The sequence below is a fragment of the Miscanthus floridulus genome, chromosome 11, assembly GCF_019320115.1.
Source record: "Miscanthus floridulus cultivar M001 chromosome 11, ASM1932011v1, whole genome shotgun sequence".
Classification (NCBI taxonomy): Eukaryota; Viridiplantae; Streptophyta; class Magnoliopsida; order Poales; family Poaceae; genus Miscanthus; species Miscanthus floridulus.
The window spans coordinates 11,214,538-11,233,408 of NC_089590.1; the positions used below are offsets into that span (position 1 = coordinate 11,214,538).

Here is an 18,871-nt window from a genome sequence, read left to right on the forward strand (position 1 = left end):
ACTGTGTAATTAGTTTTTTTCGTCTACATTTAATACTCTATGCATATGCCGCAAGATTCGATGTGACGGGTACTACGCAAAATTTTTGGGAATCTAAACAGGCCCAAAGAGAAGGCTAAACTGAATATACTGCCATAAAGATTCTGTCGTCCGAAAATAGCAGGGGATAAAATCTCAGTGCGCTGAACGGCCGAAGAAGCAAGAATGGAATAGCCTTGTCTACTCTGTCTCTATCGTGTTCTACCTTTTTAGTCAGCTCTCCTTTTACTCCCAAATTTCCTACCAAAAATCAACCGTAGGCTTTTGCTTTCGCTTTTGCTCCATCCCCATCCCTTGCCAACACGATTGCTTTTGCTTCCCCACCTAGCTAGGCTTATAGGTAAGCTTATATAGCCAATCAATCGGCGGCTTCTCATCATTAGTCTGCAATCATCGGCCATCCATTCCAGCCCCTCTCGTGTCTCCTCGCCCAATCCCAATCCCCTCGGCGCACGCGCGCGCGGCGGCGCCATGGACACTAGGCTGCTTGTATCCGCGGACGCCACCCTCGCCGCCGCTCGGTCCCGCTCCCGCCCTTCCACGTCCGCGTTCCAGCGCCAGACTGTCCCAGGCCGCCGGGCGTCGTCGTCGTGCAGGTCCGTCCGCGCGCGCTCCGCCGCAGCTGCCGCGCCAGCCGCGGGAGGCATCTCCGGGGTGAGGACGGCTATCGATTTTTTTTTCCCCTTTCAGTTTCGTATGATTCTTTCTTCTTATTGTTTCCTCTCCGATGTTGGTTTGCTTTTTAATTACTATACGACGCCCTTGAATTCGTTGGTTAAGAAGAACGGATGTTGTTTTTGGAATCAATTCGTATTATGGCTGGCCTTTCAAAATTGAACCGAAAACAGGCTGTTGCTGAAATAACCCCTGTTTCCCTTCTTATTTTGGAATCAACAATTGGTATTATGGCTTGACGTGCGCTGTTATAAGACTGAATTAACAGTAGTTGTTGCTGAAATAACCTCATTATAAATTCTCGGTAGATTATGTGATGCCCTACAACCACTAACGTCTAAGTCTAACACCACTCTTTTACAATGATATTTTTAGAGGGAGGCATCGCCCCAGGTGACAGACGGCTATCACTTTCTGTTTACCTTCATTTTTTTTCCTGTCTCCGTTGGATTGGATTGTTTACTTATTGTTGGTATATATACCAAGAGCTTCCTTCCTTTCCTACCAAGATTCTTCCAACATTCCATTGTTCAAGTCCCTTCTTAGCTTCTTATAGATTGTCCAAATATTACTGCTTACTATATAGCCCAATAATCACTAGCGTCTAACATCACTACATATGTATACTTCTTTTTACAATATTAGCAGGACAATGTTCCATATCCCAAATTTGAAACTCAAGAGGCACATTTTCATTCTTGTGCAATTCACATTCGTGTCATTGAAATTCCTCCTTCAGCAAGCAATTACATATCTACTACTAATCTCTCGAGGAAATTTTTCTCAGTGGTACCAGATCTATCGTTTTAGCCATCAATTTACTGTTGACGATACCTGCATGCTCCCTCCTTGTGCAGCATAGCAATGGAGTGTACACGGTTGGTGACTTCATGACAAGAAGGGACAATCTCCATGTTGTCCAACCTACTACACCGGTTGACCAAGGTACCTATCCTTATAGCATGACGCATGTGTTCACTTGCTTCGCATTTTCCTAAGTTGCTAATTTCTGCTGTTTCTTTGCATGCGCGCAGCCCTGGAGCTGCTGGTGCAGCACAAGATCTCTGGCTTACCTGTGGTTGACGATGATGGGAAGTTGGTTAGTTTATTGTAAATCTTTTCTTTAACTGCCCTGTATTCTTTTAGTGCTTACTCTTTTGTTATTGAAGAATGCAAACTTAGCTGACTAGTGCTCTGTTAGCTTCGACTATTACATCTACAAGCTTGGCTATTATCACCAAAGTTTATCTATGATGTCTATTATATTTTCAGTATTTTTCTCCTGCAGGTTGGGGTTGTATCAGATTATGATCTATTAGCTTTGGATTCGATGTCAGGTATTTATTTCTTCCTGGAACTTGGATTCTGTTGCTTACAAACAACTCATATTACAACGTATATTGTCCATAACCACACATAACAAGTGTTATTCATGCTATCAATTATACGACAACTGTCCGCCTTTTACTTGCCATTTGCAGTATATTTGTACATCACTTCTTCAACTCGTACAGAACGTCGTATCTTTTCCATTACTTTTCTTCTAGCCTGCAATTCAATTGTTGTATGCATATATAGTATCTCATAGTATTCACTGTCATATGATATTTATCTCATGATTCAGGAAATGGATTGGCCGATACAAATACAAACTTGTTTCCTGATGTGGATAGTACATGGAAGGTATTGTTTATCTTTTCTATAACCTGGAGTATACATTGAATCATTCATGCTGGCTAGTTAATACTATCTCAAGATATAATCTTTTCTACATCAGCTGTATTTTCCTGACCTTTTTAGTGCCACCTATGGAGATGGTTTGCTGGGGAGGTCTCTTTAAGCAATTTATATGTTGATAAAACAGGTCCTCAGTATAACAAAATGTTTTAACTACATCAGACCTTCACATTTTTAGTTACTGTGTTCTGCAGTACAGTTTGAACCACATTTTTGTACTTCAGGAATACTCGATCTGTCAGTCTATCTTAAACACTATACCTTCGAAGCTGTTAAAATGAGGATAACCTGCTCCATTGTTTATACAGTCAGATTATTTATCTAATTAGCTTTAACTGTTTTCATGAATGAATTATTGTTCGTCTCTTCGTGATAGACTTATACTTACTGCTCTACAGACATTCCACGAGATACAGAGACTATTAAGCAAAACTAATGGGAAGGTCATTGGTGATGTAATGACTTCTTCACCTTTAGCGGTGCGTACAAATACTAATCTTGATGCTGCTACAAGGTTGCTACTTGAAACCAAATACCGGCGATTACCTGTAGTTGATAGCATGGGGAAACTAGTGAGTGGATCCTTCGTTCCTTGCAATTTATGTTCATTTGCTATAGCTCAATACCCTTAACAACAATACCTTTTTGTGTTGAAACACAATCCAATTTCCATTCCTGAAGGTTGGGATGATTACAAGGGGAAATGTCGTCAGCGCTGCCCTCAAAATAAAGAAGAAAACTGAAGAAGGTGCTTGAACTAGATTGCTCGTCACTGCTTGGGGTTAATCATGCAGCCATTTGGCATTCGATTCATTGAGGCATTGATTGGTGATGTTCAGTGTAGCTACAGATGTTTCTTCTCAATACTAGGTAGTGTACTACTCCGTAGTGTATAGCAGTGTGTAGGTTCATATTCACTATTTCTCATCGTATCCTTGAACATTTTTCATTGATTTACATAGTGAAATCAAGAGCTTGTGATACGATGAAAACCTTGAATTGATCGAATCGATGTCTTTTCCAAAATTGTTATGATTTCAATGTACCCTTGTCCAGAAACTCGTTTCATCTCACAGCACAGCAGAAAAGCCCAAACAAGTATATCGAACATGCTCAAATTTAAATTAGTCTGCTCACATAAATATCCAACATCCATTTGAGCACCCTTGTGGATGTGAAGCCTCGCTAGGCGCAAGCAACCCACAAATGATGGCAATGGTGCTCCATCAAGAGGGTGGATTTGGTATGCAGTTTAGAAAGTATGCTTGTCATCTCACTTCTTTTTGTTGGATTGATGTCAATTTTGTTTGACTATGTACACTTGATATGATTCGGGATGTCCAACTGCAAAAAAATAGACTAGACTACCAATTATTCTTCGATTGTCTGTAAAAGGAAAGTAAGATAGCCGAAGGAAATGATAGTAAACAAACAAACGCAAAATTTGGAGGACTTTCATAAAATGGAATGGCCTTGAAGACAGCTTGAACAAACCTTTCATGAAGTCTAGGTTATACCAAGCTTGGGGATGTAAGGTGAGTACAAGTTGGATGGAAATCTTTAGATTCTTGCATTAAATGATCATGCATTGGTGATGTGAGCAAGTTGAGACCTGACGACCTGTGACTTTAAATTAAGCTCTTTTCAGAAGACATGTTCTGTTTATATTTTTGCAGGAGTATATTGATAGTTAGTATTATAATTCGTTATTATAGTCCGTATCTGAAGAGGTGTCTGTCTCAAGTCTCAGTACTCTCTCTCTATATATACTGCCTGACAGCCTGAGAGGCTCAATGCAATACATTGACGTATTAATCTCAATCCTTCCTGATTTGAGAGGTATCACACGTTGTGGGTTTTGATTTGATCCTTACCCAAAGGCTTTTCCTGACACCGCCGCGATGCCTGATATCCTTGGATAACGTGCTGGCTGGTTGGGCTGCTTGGCCTTTGGGCTTTGAGTGGCCCAACACGGTCAGCCCTCTTCTTCTTCTTCTTTTAATTACCCATCTCTTCATTTTTCAGTAAGAAAATAAAAGCGAAAACCTTTTAAATGAACAAGAATGGATACAATGAATAGCTACTCATGTCGATTGAGCAGAACAGTGCGAACATTTGTTACGATATTGTGTTTATTTTTTGGATTAAATGATGTTGCAAATCGATTTGCTTTATTTTCAACATAAGTTGCAATAGATTATAAGGTCGATCGCCTATCTCAAAAGTGGAGCTCATGAGCAACGGCAGCTTCGGCACTGCCAGCAATAAGCCAATAATATTACTCCCTCAACAGACAATAAATCGCTGGACTCCCAGAGCAACTAACACTGCGCATTACTGTTCACTTCGCGCTGTCAGTCACAGGTGGTTACTGTGCAGTTTGTTGTTTGAGGCTATTTGGTGTTAGTTCATAATCGTTGTGTATCGTACTGTTTATTCGCTTTTTGTTACTATTTAAAAATATGTTCGCACATCACGCGTTGCTTTCTACCCCCTTCGTCCCAAATTATAAATCATTCTAGGAATCTTGAAGAGTCAAAGTATCTTAAGTTTGACTAAATTTATATGATAAAATAATAACATTTATGATACCAACTAAGTATCATTATGGTCTTCATTAATTATATTTTCATAATATATCTATTTGATATCATGAATCTTTGTAATTTTTTCTATAACTTTTGTCAAATTTGAGATGATTGGACTCTCCAAGATTTTTGAAATGACTTATAATTTAAGATGGAGAGAGTATGGGCCTGTTTGGTTCGCCTAGTAGCTACTAAATTTAGTAGCTTTTAGTCACTTTAGTAACTTTTTAACCAAACGCTATGACGAAAAGCTACTAAAAGGGTTTTAGTCCTCTCTAGTAACTCTAGAGTTACTAAAAATGACTAAACCATTTAGTAGCTACTAAAATTTAGTAGATGAACCAAACACCCCCTATGTTGGGGCTAGTCAAATTAAACACACAGGACACAGGGGTCTTTTGGCCTCTTGGGTACGCGAGCAAGTGCACACCTGGGTACGTACGTTAAACAATCCGACCTACGGAGCACCTGGCATCCTGCCATGTGATGTGATCCCCGTCGTTGGAGTTGGAGGGCCGGATCATGTGGACAGAATGTGTCTTTGCTCATCCTGGTCATCATCAGTCACTACAGCAGATGCAATCTGAAATCACACTAGCTAGTTCACAAGTGACAAAATACCATACTCTAGAGTAAAAATGGTATGGATATTTTCCGACCGTATTTGAGAATGAATTCGTTTAGAGGGGTTTTGATCCGTCCGTATTCGAGTCCGGATATTCAACATCTAATACCGTATCTGTATCCGAATACTCAGATCGTATATTTACGATGTCGATATCCAATTGTATCATATCCGGCATGGTTAACACTATACGTATTCGAATCCGAATCCGGACAAAAATATGAAAACAAATATAATATAAGTGTCGTCCGTATCTGATCCGTTTTCATCCCTATCAATGTGTCATGCATTGGCCATATCATTTTCTTTTCCCATAAAGAAACATGTGTACCCATCATTGTATTATCCAAATGCTCGATCAGATCGATACATGTGAAATAATAGAGGTGATATATGACTCGTGAGTCAACACATTCTGCCGCGCGGCTACTCCAACGAATGTGCCAATGACACCCCGACAGTGGTAGATTAGTTAGTTCCTAAACCATCGTTTAATGAACCCGAATAAACAACACTTGGTCTAATAAAAACTGGTGCAATTATGCAAAGTAACCCTGACTGTTGTCTAGACTCTAGAAGCAGCTAGCCCATTCATCTTACCTACATGGCCATTAAGATCACCTCCTATAAAGAGCTTTTCGCTACTGGGGACAGCTCTAACCAAGCGATCTTAGTCTTCCCAGAAAAGCCACTTAGCACTCTCATCATGGCCTACTTAGGGGGCATACGCACTAATTATGTTTAAGACCATATCACTAATGACAAGTTTAACTGATCCTATCCCCATGCCTTCTCACCTCCACCACACCATCATTGAGGCTCTTATCAATCAAAACTCCTACTCCATTTTTATTTGAAGTTGTCCCTGTGTACCAGAGCTTAAAGCCGGTATTGTCCACCTCCTTTGCCTTCTGCCCGTTCCATTTAGTCTCTTGGACGCATAAGATATTTACACGCCTCCTAACCGTTGTGTCCACTAACTCTCTTAACTTACCTATAAGGGACTCTATATTCTAGCTACCTAAACGGATCCTAGTTGGCTCGACTAGCTTCCTTACCCTTCGCACCCGTCGAGGTAGGTGTGAAGACCCTTGCTCATTTTGCACCACACCGGGCACCGATGTGGCGCGTCACTAAGGATAAGACGACCTGATCCTTGCTCACTTGACACCACGTCCAGATCGCGACACGGTGCATCACGGGGGTGACGACCCGACCCTTGCTCATTTAACACCATACCCGGGTTCCGACATAATGCGTCGCTAAGAGGGTTACGCCCCAACGGGATTCTTTTGGGTTTCATCTCCATTAAAGTGGCTAAATTTTTACATTGACTCACCGCGCCTAATGCAATCTTGCTCCTTTACTAGGGCTTGGGACCTGCTATGCTGGGACACCAAAGGCGCCCCACCATAGGCGGAGTTAAAAAGGGAATGCAACATGAGGACTTCCCAGAAGGTCACCCACCCTAGTACTACTCTCGCCCAAGCACGCTTAACTTCGGAGTTCTGATGGGATCCGGTGCTTTAGTGCTGGTATGCCCTCTAGCTAAAGTCACATAATGTGTTTCATAGAGTATAATCAAGTTCAGTCGCATTACGAATACTTAGCTTTTATGTGGCAAGTTATATTCTTCTGACTGTTTGTGCTTATGGTTTTTGGTGCAGGCGACGAGTCCAATAACCAAATATCCTTGGACTTTTATTTCAGCTTTCCGTGTGCATTTGTTCCCATACTTAACAATTAACATTATATGATATCTTACTTTCTTTGATCACATGAAACTCCATCTAGCCATCTAGGTTTGTTCTAAGTCAAACATATTTTTAAATTTTGACTCGAATTATCTATAAAAAATATTATTTTAAATGAACAGAGTTATTTCTTTTTAACAATGAATTTAGCAATGTCAATGTTATGTTATCATTCTATATAAATTTTAGATATTCATGGTCAAAGTAAAAAAATGCTTGACTTAGGACAAATATAGATGGACTTACACTTGTGATTATGGGAAGTCCTATAATTCTCCTCCCCAAAGTCTGCTATCAACTTCTAACAGCTAATCATTTTTTTGAACAAATTTAGTTTTAATCGTTCTGTGTTGTTTAATAGTGTTTTCATGGATTGCATGCTATGTCCTTAACTAATACCTACGTATGCGCTAACCATGACTCCTCTCGCCCTGAGTTTGGAGGAACTGCTACCTCCAAATCAGCAGACATACCCGAACATAATGATGCTTAGATCCGCTCTGGTGGTATTTTCCCTTATTATTGCTCTGTCCGTCCCATTTTTGGGTAAGTTTGTTCATCATTTTTCATCTCATTTTCCGATGACATTCTATAAGTAGTGGTAATAGTATGAAGTTTTCCTATTAATATTCAAAAAGCTTCCCGCTTTTCCTTTTTACCTGATTCTCTGCTTCAATGGTTGTTGAGCCTTTTCAGGACTTGTCATGTCACTGGTTGGGTCTTTTCTCACCATGTTTGTGGTGAGTTCACCTTCCAAATTTTTGGAGTATTTGCTTGTATATTTCTTTGTAGCTAATTTGTATTTCCCTCTAGGTCTATATTCTACCATGTGCCTGCTTTTTGTCTATCCTCAGGAGTAAAGTGACCTGGTATCGGGTAAAATATATTTTTACTTGTGCATTAATTATATATTTTTCTTAAACATCTATTTTTAAAAAAGTGCAAGAGTGCCAAAAACTCATTTATTTTAATCTTCAAATGTTTTTCTGGCTTGAAAACTAAAATACTTTGTTTCTTATTTATTCTCCAATCGTTTCATTCAGAACTTTCACTTTCTTGGAGGCAATTTTTTTTGGGAAAAAATAATGTTCCCTATGTTTTGATTCAGCTTATCATCCAAATATAAATAATTGTAATTACTCTTAAACTGAAACATGTGCGGAATTTTAATGAGCCTATTCTGTGCAGGTAGTACTGTGTGTGTTCATCATTGCTGTTGGACTTTGCTGTGCTGGTGTTGGCACATACTCTTCTCTTTCTAAGATAATACAACAGTACCATTGAATTTTGCCCTAGAATTATCTTGTGTTCATGTTTTGAATAGCCAGTTTTCTTTTCTGGGATGGTGTTGCTGGTCTGGAGAGGGGGGATTGTTTTGATGTAAAATTGTTGTTTGCATGAAAGAAATTGGAGGAAATGGATAGAATTAGGCAGGTTGTATCACTGGAGGAGTATTTTGTCCGAGTGATGGCAGAGGCTGCCGGTGACGATCTTCTTGTGTCATTTTTGTGAATATCCTGAGGTAATTTGAACCGCGATGCTTTCAGTATCATGTTAGTAATGATAAATTATGATATGCTTATTCTGCTGGCGCTGCCATATTTCCTTAGATCCATATTTCTCTTCTCTTAGAGCATCTCCACCAGATTTCTTTTCTTCTTTCCCTTAAAATCTAATAAAGGAGATTGAGAATACTGAATTGTGAACTATAGGGGATATGTGTTCCAGCAGATTAAGAAGGCTCTATCCTCTTTATTATATGGGACTCACATGTCAGTGACAAAAGACTGTTTCTCCTTTCTTTTCTCTCCCTCCTGTTTCCCTCATCGCCGATAGACCAGAGCAGAGGCACACTGCGCGCAGGCAGCGACGGCTCCCTCGTGGGGCAGCGGCATGCTGGAAGGCGGTGGCCTTCCCGGCGTGACGATGCTGCGACCTTGCCAGCACGGGGCATGGTGGCATGCTATGGGACAGCGGTGTTGAGCATGGCGGTGTCCTATGAGGCGGCGACACTCCTAGCGCAAGACACAGGGCAGTGACGACGAGGTGCGGCGGTGGCTTCTCTCATTGGCACGGCGGCCTTCCTGGCGCATGGATGGATCGATAGCGTGGGACCTGAGAGGCCACTGAGACAGGAAGAGAAAAGAGGGGTTGAGGAAGATATCTGCTTCTTCCCCTTTCTTCGAGGGATTGAGGGGAGGATCCAAGGAATTTTAGGAAAAAATATTAAGGAGCACCTTTTTTTTGCCTTGAATCTCCTTTATTTCTAGTTATAGGATAGGGGATTGCATTTATTCAATCCGGTGGAGATGCTCTAATCTTATTTTCTCGGGGAGGATTTAGGGATTAAGAAAAAATAGAAAATAATACTAGAAAGGAGATATGGCAGAGCATGTTTTTCCCCTTGAATCCCCTTTATTGCTGGTATAGAGAAAGAGGATTACATTTATTCAATCCGGTGGAGATGCTCTTATCTTATTTTCTCGCATGCTTGGGGTGGGACGCTAAGGCTTGTTTTGGAGGAGCCACATATGTATAATATTTTTTTCTCAAACACATAAAAGAGCCACTTATTATTATATTAAAAAAAGAAAGGAGTCTAAGAAGACTCAAATCAAGCACATTAGGGCATGAGTTCACATGAGTGATTAGCTAAAAACAAGAAACTTTGACTAGCGACCTAAACTGTACACATTATGGCCAAATATGTGTAAGATCTTTAGCCTTAACCACACACCACAATTTTGCCTCTCACCACTAATTTCTTGCATGAGGAGCATTAACATTAGGTGAGGTCCCTTCAAAAACACAAGCATTCCTATGTTTCCAAATCCACCATGCCACCATCGATACTAAGGAATTGAATCTCTTGTGATGTTGCTTTTTGATTTGCTGCATTGTATGGCGCCACCACTCAATGAAACTTACTCCCTTCGTCCTAAAATATTATAGAACGGAGGTGGAGAGCATCTGGGCCTAGTGTGTGCTATTGCAATCTGGCTAAGGACAAAACTGAATACTAGACTTATCTTGAGAAAATACATGATGTGAGCAAATGTTGTCCTCCTAATAATCACATAAAGGACAATGCCCAGGATGATTGAGGCCTCGAAGAGTAAATTGTACTCACCAGTGGGTACAGATTGATGGAACAACTTGTAAAATGTTCATGTTAGTATAACAACTTGGCAAATTGATTAATATGTAGTCCAAACGTTGCTAGAGTGCATGGAAAAACACGTGTCCACTTATTAGGAACTGGGATTAATGGATTATTATTGAGCCAACATGAACATCCTGAAATCTTGAAACAATGTCATATTAATTCATATCATAGAAAATGAACACATTAGCGAATACATCAAACAATATGCTTTGGACAAAAAATCCAATCTTTCCATTGTCTTAAAAAAAGTTGCAGTATTACATAATAGACCATGGTCATAATCCTATCAACATATAATGTTCTTCAAGACCCGACATCAACCCCTCTATGTCAGAGACCAAAAGGTCAGTGTGGGTAGGATGTGTAGTTCTGAGCAAGTAGGGTCACAATGCCCCACTTTCATTTTATGGGAACACTATTTATAGTGTTAATATTATTCTTATTGGACTAAAATATCCATATACTACCGCTAGATTCCAAGTACATTCAATAGACTTCAGGGATACTTTGGTCTTTTTGATATACTCCCTAGTAGTAAACCAAACTAGATTAGACTTCTTGCATTTTTGCAAAGACATGCACATGCATCTGGAAATGGTGCCACTGGACTCTCCCAAATGGGTCTTCGCGAGACCCGCCTGTTGATGGTCACTAAATACTCATTCTAGCCATCAACAATGCAAATATTCCAAGGGAAATCAACATAAAAATGCAAAGATTTGGTTTATTACTGATGGAATTCCACTTGTACATGAAGTATATTTGAATGCAGGAAAATAGCAAAAATGGTGCAAAACAAGTGACATGGAGGCAAATGGACGTCGCAAGGGGCACTAGGCCCACACTGCCATGTGCGGCGGTGGCCAAGTGGCGCCGCCCGGCGCCACCCTGTCCCCATCCACGTCATCGATCCGTGGGATGGCATCCACAACACCCCACAAGCGTTGATCCTATGTCGGTTCAAGCAAATGGACGAGATTCATTCGCCTTGGATTCATGGGCCCATCGTCATAGACTTGGAGGGCATCAACCAACCTTGGAACCACCTTCTAGACCAAAACTTGGCATGTGTTGCACTGGTAAACGACTTTGGGAGCCAACCAAGACCCTACGATGCAATGGTGGTGCATCGGAGGGCCGCCCGGTGCCCTACCCCCGCCGCACGGCACCCAAGTCACCTCCATTGCTTCTCCACTACCTACAAATACCCCATAGCTCCTTTGTACTATAAATAGAGGTGTCCACTGCAGTTGTAAAGCGTCCCAAGTAGAATCATTCTCTCTACTCCTAAGTTTAGGTTAGTATTGACAGTGAGAGTGAAGAAGTGAAGAGTTAGGAGCTTGGAGAAGTCTTCTGGAGTCTCTCTGTAAGCTCTTGTAAGCTACTTTTGCTTTCTATATATTTGCTTTAGTACTTGTCTTATTTTTAGCATTTACTTTCTTGCATTAGAGTAAAGTAGTGTTGTGAATATTTCGATCATATCTTGTTTAGTTAGTAAGTTTCTGATATACGGGATCCTCGTCACTAGTTGGTGCTCTGATCTTAGCGCAAGGTTAGAGTAGTATCACTTAGTGTAAGCGTGGTGCTTAGACTATAGGGTACCTTGGGTTGTGGCTAATTCTCCAGATAGATTGTGGTAGGTGGCAGGTGGTGACAGCCATGTCCATCCTCTGTATTCCATCATGTTGGAATTACTATCCTCTGTATTCCACCATGTTGGAATTAGTTATTAAATCATAGGGCTCGTGGTGCTTTGTACCTAATCAACCTTAGGGTGAGTTTAGGGCAGGTACACCCCAAAGTATAATCATTGCTTATCTTGCTAGATAATTGATAGGTTGAATTATAATTAAGATAGTACTTAACTTATCATCACCTACTCTATGACCTTAGGTGTGTCTTTTATTTTCTTATTTTTAGTTAGTTTTATTACATTCATTTGCTCCCATTATAATCGTGCTTAGTTAATTCACTAGAAATTAATTAATCATTTATCTGAGTCATACTATGCCTTCTCTGTGGAAATAAATACGATACTTGGTATACTCCCAAATTAAGTGCTACATCGATATATTCTGTGCGCTTGCGGAATTAGTCCAATAGTCATAAGAAATATCAACACCGCCGAATATGTATCCACAACACCATTGAAACTATCCAAAGGTGTTTTCATGCGCCCACCTGAAAGGTCCTAAATGGCTAGAGGGGGTGAATAGCCTATAAAAATTCTCTACAAATTCACTAGAGCAAAAGGTTAGTAACTTAAATGGCGAAATACAATTTTGCTCTAGCTCTACAAGGGTTGCAAGCCACCTATACTAACAATTCTAGTTGCTATGATCTCTAGGTTAACACAAAGGGTATGTCACTACTCTCTAAGATAGTGAGCTCTCAAAGACTAACTAAAGAGCCTCACTAACTAAACTAACAAGCTCTCAAAGACTAACTATAGTAAAGAGCTTGACTAGGCAAGAAAGTAAACAAAGTAAATACAAGAGAGTGTACGAAGATTATACCGCCATGGCAAGAGAGATGATCCAATCAATGAATACCAAATCAATCACCGGGAGAAATTCAAGAGACAAGTGACACACAATTTTTCTCTCAAGGTTCACATGATTGCCGGCACGCTAGTCCCCGTTGTGTCGACCAACACTTAGAGGTTCAGTGGCTAATAGGTATAACACACCTAGCCAACACTTTGCGTCGCAAGAACCAACCCACAAGTGAGGTAACTCAATGACACGAGCAATTTACTAGAGTTACCTTTCGGCTCTCCGCCAAGAAAGGTATAAGACCCCTCACAATCACCGGGAGATGGCCACGAACAATCACCAACTCACACCAATGCTCCTCCGCTGCTCCAAGCCATCAAGGTGTCGGCAAAGACCAAGAGTAACAAGAAATCCGCAGCCACAACGATCCCCAAGTGCCACTAGATGCAATCACTCAAGCAAATACACTAGGAATCACTTCCAATCTCACTATGATGATGAATCAATGATGGAGATGAGTGGGAAGTGTTTGCTTAGGCTCACAAGGATGTCAAGAATGTCAAAGTGCCAAGAGAATGAGCACCAAGCCGACCACCAACTATTTATAGAGCCACCTTGGCTCAAAGAGCCATTGGGAGCTCATAGACACGACCAGACGTGCTGACCGGACGCTACCCTATGTCCGGTCGGCTGAGTCTGGTCACCCGATGCCGGCCACATCGCCCTCTGTTTAACGTCGCGCGTTGTTCTTCAACGGTAACTTAACGGTTCACTCACGCAGTAAACAAATGACCAGACGCGCCGCACAAGTGATCGGATGCACCACCACATGGCGTCCGATCGTTTCTAGTAAGCATCCAGAGAGCATTTTTATTGACCGGACGTGTCCGGTCAACGATGACCTAACGCATCTGGCGTTCGGTCTTTCTCCTCTCTGCTTTGTGCACACACCAACGCCAAGACTGGACACATGAATAGTGTTCACCCAGCGTTCGTTCGTGCCACGCCACCTGTGTTTGATCCTGAGTCCGAGCCACCCTCTTCTCTACACATGAAGACCTGACACTATCCCTGCGTCCAGTCCTACGTTCGATCAGGACTTGGCCCTCTAGGCCACTACCTATGCACCTAGGGTCAAGCACCGGATGCGTCCAGTCAAGCCAAGACCAGTGTCCGATCGCGTGTGAGTGACCCCTTCTCTTTTTCTATCTCCTCAAATACTTCGCCCTTGCTTCCAAGTTGCTAACCACAAAGTGTACAACTCATGTGCCCATGTGTTAGCATTTTTCCAAGCATTTTTCAAGGGATAATAGTTAGCACACTAGGTCCCTAATGCATATGCAAGAATCATGTCACCTAGTGGCACTCAATAACCGCTTAGCTAAAGATTTCCCCTCTTTATAGTATGGTTATCGATCCTAAACACACTCACACCCTTTATGGTGTCTTGAGTGCCAAAACAAAAACCTATTTGATACCTTTGCCTTGATAACACTTGGTTTTTGTTTTTCTCTTTCTTCTTTTCAAGTTGGAGCACTTGATCTTCAAGTTTGGTCACCACCTTCACCATGACCATCATCTAGCTCCACCACTTGGTGTGTACAACCCTATCTTAATCACAACACTAGATGACAAGGGTTAGTACACTAGGTTTCATTAATTATCCAAAACCAAACTAGGGCTTTCACCACCACAATGACATTTTAGAGCTTCCTTCAAATACGCAATTAGACTTTGGCAAAATCATGGTGCAAAGGTATCAAATTGGGGCGAAGGACTACAAGGGTTATTATGGGGCCTAAACAGTAGCCCCTCACGAATGAGTCTTCACGCTCACAAAGTGTGTCCGCAAAATCATGCAATAATGTTGGGTCAGCTCAACTACAACTTACCTCAATTCCAACACAATCCAAATGGCTGGGTATGGGGTATATATAGCTCCACAAGCGCCAACTAACTGTTGGAAGCTTGGGCTGCTTTGACAGGGTGCATCGGAGATCTTCGGTGATTGCACTAGAGAAATATCACGCCCTCTGCTACCCCAACTACTCGTTGCTGACCATCCAATCTCTTTATCTGGTGATCCACCAAAGATGTTATAGTGTACTATCCAAACAACTAGGGTCTCTCTCGATGCACCTCAATATTCCGGTGGACACACTAGAGAGCTCCAATATTCTCTACTCTTCTCATCCACCTATGCAATGGTTCTATGGTGTAACTTTGGTGCTTGCACTGAAAGTATATCAAGCACTTCTTGTCTACCACCTTGGACTGACCTCACCTGATAACTCTGGTGTTCACCAGAAATCTCTGGTGCTTTGTCCGTTACACTTCTGAGTTGAATTTTTTGTCCTTTTATTTGTGCTTATCTTTCTTGATGCCTTGAGTTTTTGCTTGTTCTCTAGGGTTTTTGTAACACCCCAACCCATTAGTAGCATGTAGTAGTTGTGAAGTTGGCCCAAGTGGCTTATGTGTGGTTGTGGTTGGTGGGTTAAGTACCACCTTGGAAGTTTAGGATGGTGATGGCCAGCTTATAAGCCTTGTCGTTCTAAACATAGCACCTTTGGGTTAACCCTTTTACACGAAGCAAGGATGAAAGTGTAAGTGTGGTGCTACACGTATGCAGGCATGTTCCATGTGTGGAGCTAGGCCATATAAGTAGTTTTGGATGTGGGGTGTTACAGATGGTATTCGGAGCATCAACCCTTGCTACATGTGCCTATGGAGGGGTGTACCAAAGGGTGGTCCTGGACATCTGCCACATATGTGTGGTGAGCTACCAAGGGCGTCAACCCTTAAGGGGGGTGAATGTAAGACCCCAGCCCATTAGTAGCTTGTAGTAATTGTGAAGTTGGCCCATGTGGCCCAAGTGGCTTATGTGTGGTTGTGGTTGGTGGGTTTAGTACCACCTTAGAAGTTTAGGAGGGTGAGGGGGTGTTACATTGTACTATTCTTGCTAAAACATCGCATGAGAATCATATTTATGTGCATATGTGTAAAACATGAATTACAAATCAATGTTAGGCACTTGAAACATTTATGCGAAACATGAAACAATGTTACGTGTCATGTCACTTGATTGAATTTTTGTTGAACAAAAATGTTATAGAACGTTTTTTGCGAACGGTGATGAAACATGTGCGGTCGAGGGCAAGGATTACTAGTTAGTCCATCAAGGGGGTCAGATTTGGGATTCGACGCGAAACCATTCGAAGTTAAGTCATTCCACGTAGGTTTGAAAGAAGGTCGACGAAGCCACCTTTGGCAATAATTGTAGAGCGATCGGCTTAGGAAGTGGTACGATATCTTGACTCCGATCGATAGCCCAACGTACCCTCTTGTGCATCGAACAGTTGGTTTGGCCTTTAGAGCATCATGTACAAGTTTTCAAGCTATTTTAAAAAGCATGCACGACACATGACTTAGCTCTGGGCATGGTCACCACTTGGCCTGGCACCGCTGCTGGCTTGCCAACGCACTACCACGCTGGCCATGTCCCGCTGCCACGCCAACTATGCCCCACCACCACACCTATGCACGTGCACGACCTTATGCTGTGTGCCAAGGCCGTCTGCCACCGTGCGCTGACCGTTTGCCACTGTGCTCTGACCATAGCCATCGCCGCTGCTGACCGTGTCCACCACTACTGGCTCTCCCAAACATGCGCGTGCCAATGCGCCGGCCGCATCCACACTGCCACCATGAAGGCACGTGCGCAGGGTCTTGGCGCGGCTACCTTGTCCGCCTGCTGCCACTCATTGGCGCGTGGGTCACAACATCGTGGCTGGCATGCTGCTTTCGGGCCACCAACCAAGCTCTGCCATGCCATGCCCTGCCCTGCTTTGGCTAGAGGCGCACCAGGTCCCACGCTACGTGCTAGCAGTGGCCACGCCCGGTACTACTCCGTTGACTCGCCTTGGCTGCTCACACGAAGGACGGCAGCCTGCTCCACCATCACCTCCGCGTCACTCGTGCTATGTTTCTCTTGTCTAGCGCTGCCCGCCGTGACACCGTGTCGAGCCTCGTTGGCTTGCAGCCATGGCCATGTGGACAGTCGCCTAGAGCACGTCCCGCTGTCCCCCATTGTGGTGAGTGCTTGGTTGTTGCATTGACATCCATAGCCAGACCGAGCCATGCCATGCTAGGACCCCCTGCCTCCACTGTCTCCATGGCCACCGGGACAGTTCTTTCAAATTCGCCATGGTAGCAGTGCCTTGTTACAAATTGACTATGTCCTCGACTCCACTAGGTAGCCTATAGTCCTACCGACCCCACATCGCTGCCTGTAACTCCGTCCTATGCTTCAATTTTGAATCGCTGCTCATCGGGTCCATAAGACCAGGGTGTCCTGTGCCATCGGCTAACCATGCGACTAAGGCATCCCGGTCCAATTCCTTACTCTACTAGCCTCTCCTCCAGTTGGGCGTCACCATGCTCACCACAGTCTAAGCCCAACTACCATGTAGCAGTCCCTGGCACAGCCATGCCACCTCCGTGCACCACCGCACCACCTCGCGCGCACGTGGCCAACTCACCTTGGGCTTTCTCTGGCCAGACCATCACCTCCAGGGTCTCTGTGGGTAGTGCCTCGAGCTCTCTAGCTATTTGGTTGGCTTCATTTTCACTGTGGCTCATGGGAACATACCCGCCATCATAGGTCAGGGACCACCGCTCGGGAGGGAGCCTAGGACGATGCCCCTATTCACCGTAGCACTTCCAGCCGCTGCGCGTTGTCATGGAGGTAATCATCGGCCCCGTAGCTAGGCCTTGGAGGCTCGGGTGACGCCGACGTGGCCACTCGATGCCCGCGTCATCGTGCTAGTGCTCGCATGGGTGCCGAGGGACATCGCAGCGGTAAAGGAGAAAGGGGAGGGTGCAGCTATAAAACCATAGACTAAAGGAATAGTGTATTAGAGCTCGCTGTGAATACTGAGTAGATCGGGGGTGTCTTTGCATAATTGCATCTCGCGCGGGCCTCTCTAGTCACGCGCCGTTGGCCGGCTGGGCCGCGCGCACATCGCGCCGTGGCAGGCCAGGCTGCACGTGTGGGCCGAGGTTTAGGATTTGGTTTTCTTAATTTCCAGAAGAATAGAAATGTTTATTTATTTTAGTTATGAGTTGAACTTCGATAAATCAAAGTAAATTGCATAGTTGTCCAAAAAATAGTGAGACTAATTTTGTTAGGTTCGCAAAAATACCATCTACTTGATAGTACAGTTGGATTGCAGTTAGCTATGACGAGTATTAGGTTATAAATTCAAAACTAGAGAGCTAATATTAGGTAGGTTAATACTTGTAGGAATATTTGTGGATAATGGGTGATAGATGTAGCCACAAAAATTTTACGGTAGGTCCACTCGGCTATCATGTACTCACTGTAAATTTTGTAGCCTTGGAATGGGATGTTAAATAAAATAGATATTACTCTTGTTTTATCATATCTTGATTTAATCGGTATTAGGAGTAAAAATACCTGTAGTTGCTATAAGAATTTATGTCATGTTTCATACTTGTTAGTGGTGATGGTACATAGCTTAGCCCTTAGTGGGTAGACCTCACTTAGTAGTTTAATAGATGTACTTCTAAGTTAAGAGTTGTTGTGTCATATTATTAAACATGGCATCATCATTTCATGTAGATTATGAACTGGTAGACTTCATGCCCGTCGGTGAGCCAAAGTATGATGAGGTGATCGAGGAGTACAAGGAGGAGATCCTCATGCAGGAGGGAGCCTAGGAGCCTATTGGTGCTAACCCTGCTGACCCGGCGCCTGCCCAAGGCAAGCCCCA

General features: G+C 42.9%; 1 protein-coding gene and 1 non-coding gene across 2 annotated transcripts; one reads left to right on the top strand and one right to left on the bottom strand.

Moving 5' to 3' along the window:
- Nucleotides 1-329: 329 nt before the first annotated feature.
- On the top strand, nucleotides 330-3,428 carry LOC136494463 (CBS domain-containing protein CBSX2, chloroplastic-like). Its single transcript, XM_066490622.1, has 7 exons — nucleotides 330-693; nucleotides 1,572-1,659; nucleotides 1,749-1,813; nucleotides 2,003-2,051; nucleotides 2,339-2,397; nucleotides 2,850-3,023; nucleotides 3,133-3,428. The coding sequence occupies exons 1-7, from the start codon at nucleotides 511-513 to the stop codon at nucleotides 3,205-3,207; spliced, it is 693 nt and encodes a 230-aa protein (XP_066346719.1). The 5' UTR covers nucleotides 330-510; the 3' UTR covers nucleotides 3,208-3,428.
- Nucleotides 3,429-7,094: 3,666 nt separating this feature from the next.
- LOC136494970 (5S ribosomal RNA) lies at nucleotides 7,095-7,213 on the bottom strand. The gene has a single exon (XR_010768761.1). It is a non-coding gene; the product is annotated as a 5S ribosomal RNA (ribosomal RNA).
- Nucleotides 7,214-18,871: the final 11,658 nt, after the last annotated feature.

Bases quoted from the DNA above. Each gene is read 5' to 3' on its own strand.
- LOC136494463 (XM_066490622.1), top strand. From the start codon at position 511: ATGGACACTAGGCTGCTTGTATCCGCGGACGCCACCCTCGCCGCCGCT. The intron at 1,660-1,748 runs GTACCTATCCTT...GCATGCGCGCAG, and splicing joins TACTACACCGGTTGACCAAG to CCCTGGAGCTGCTGGTGCAG. The intron at 2,398-2,849 runs GTATTGTTTATC...ACTGCTCTACAG, and splicing joins ATGTGGATAGTACATGGAAG to ACATTCCACGAGATACAGAG.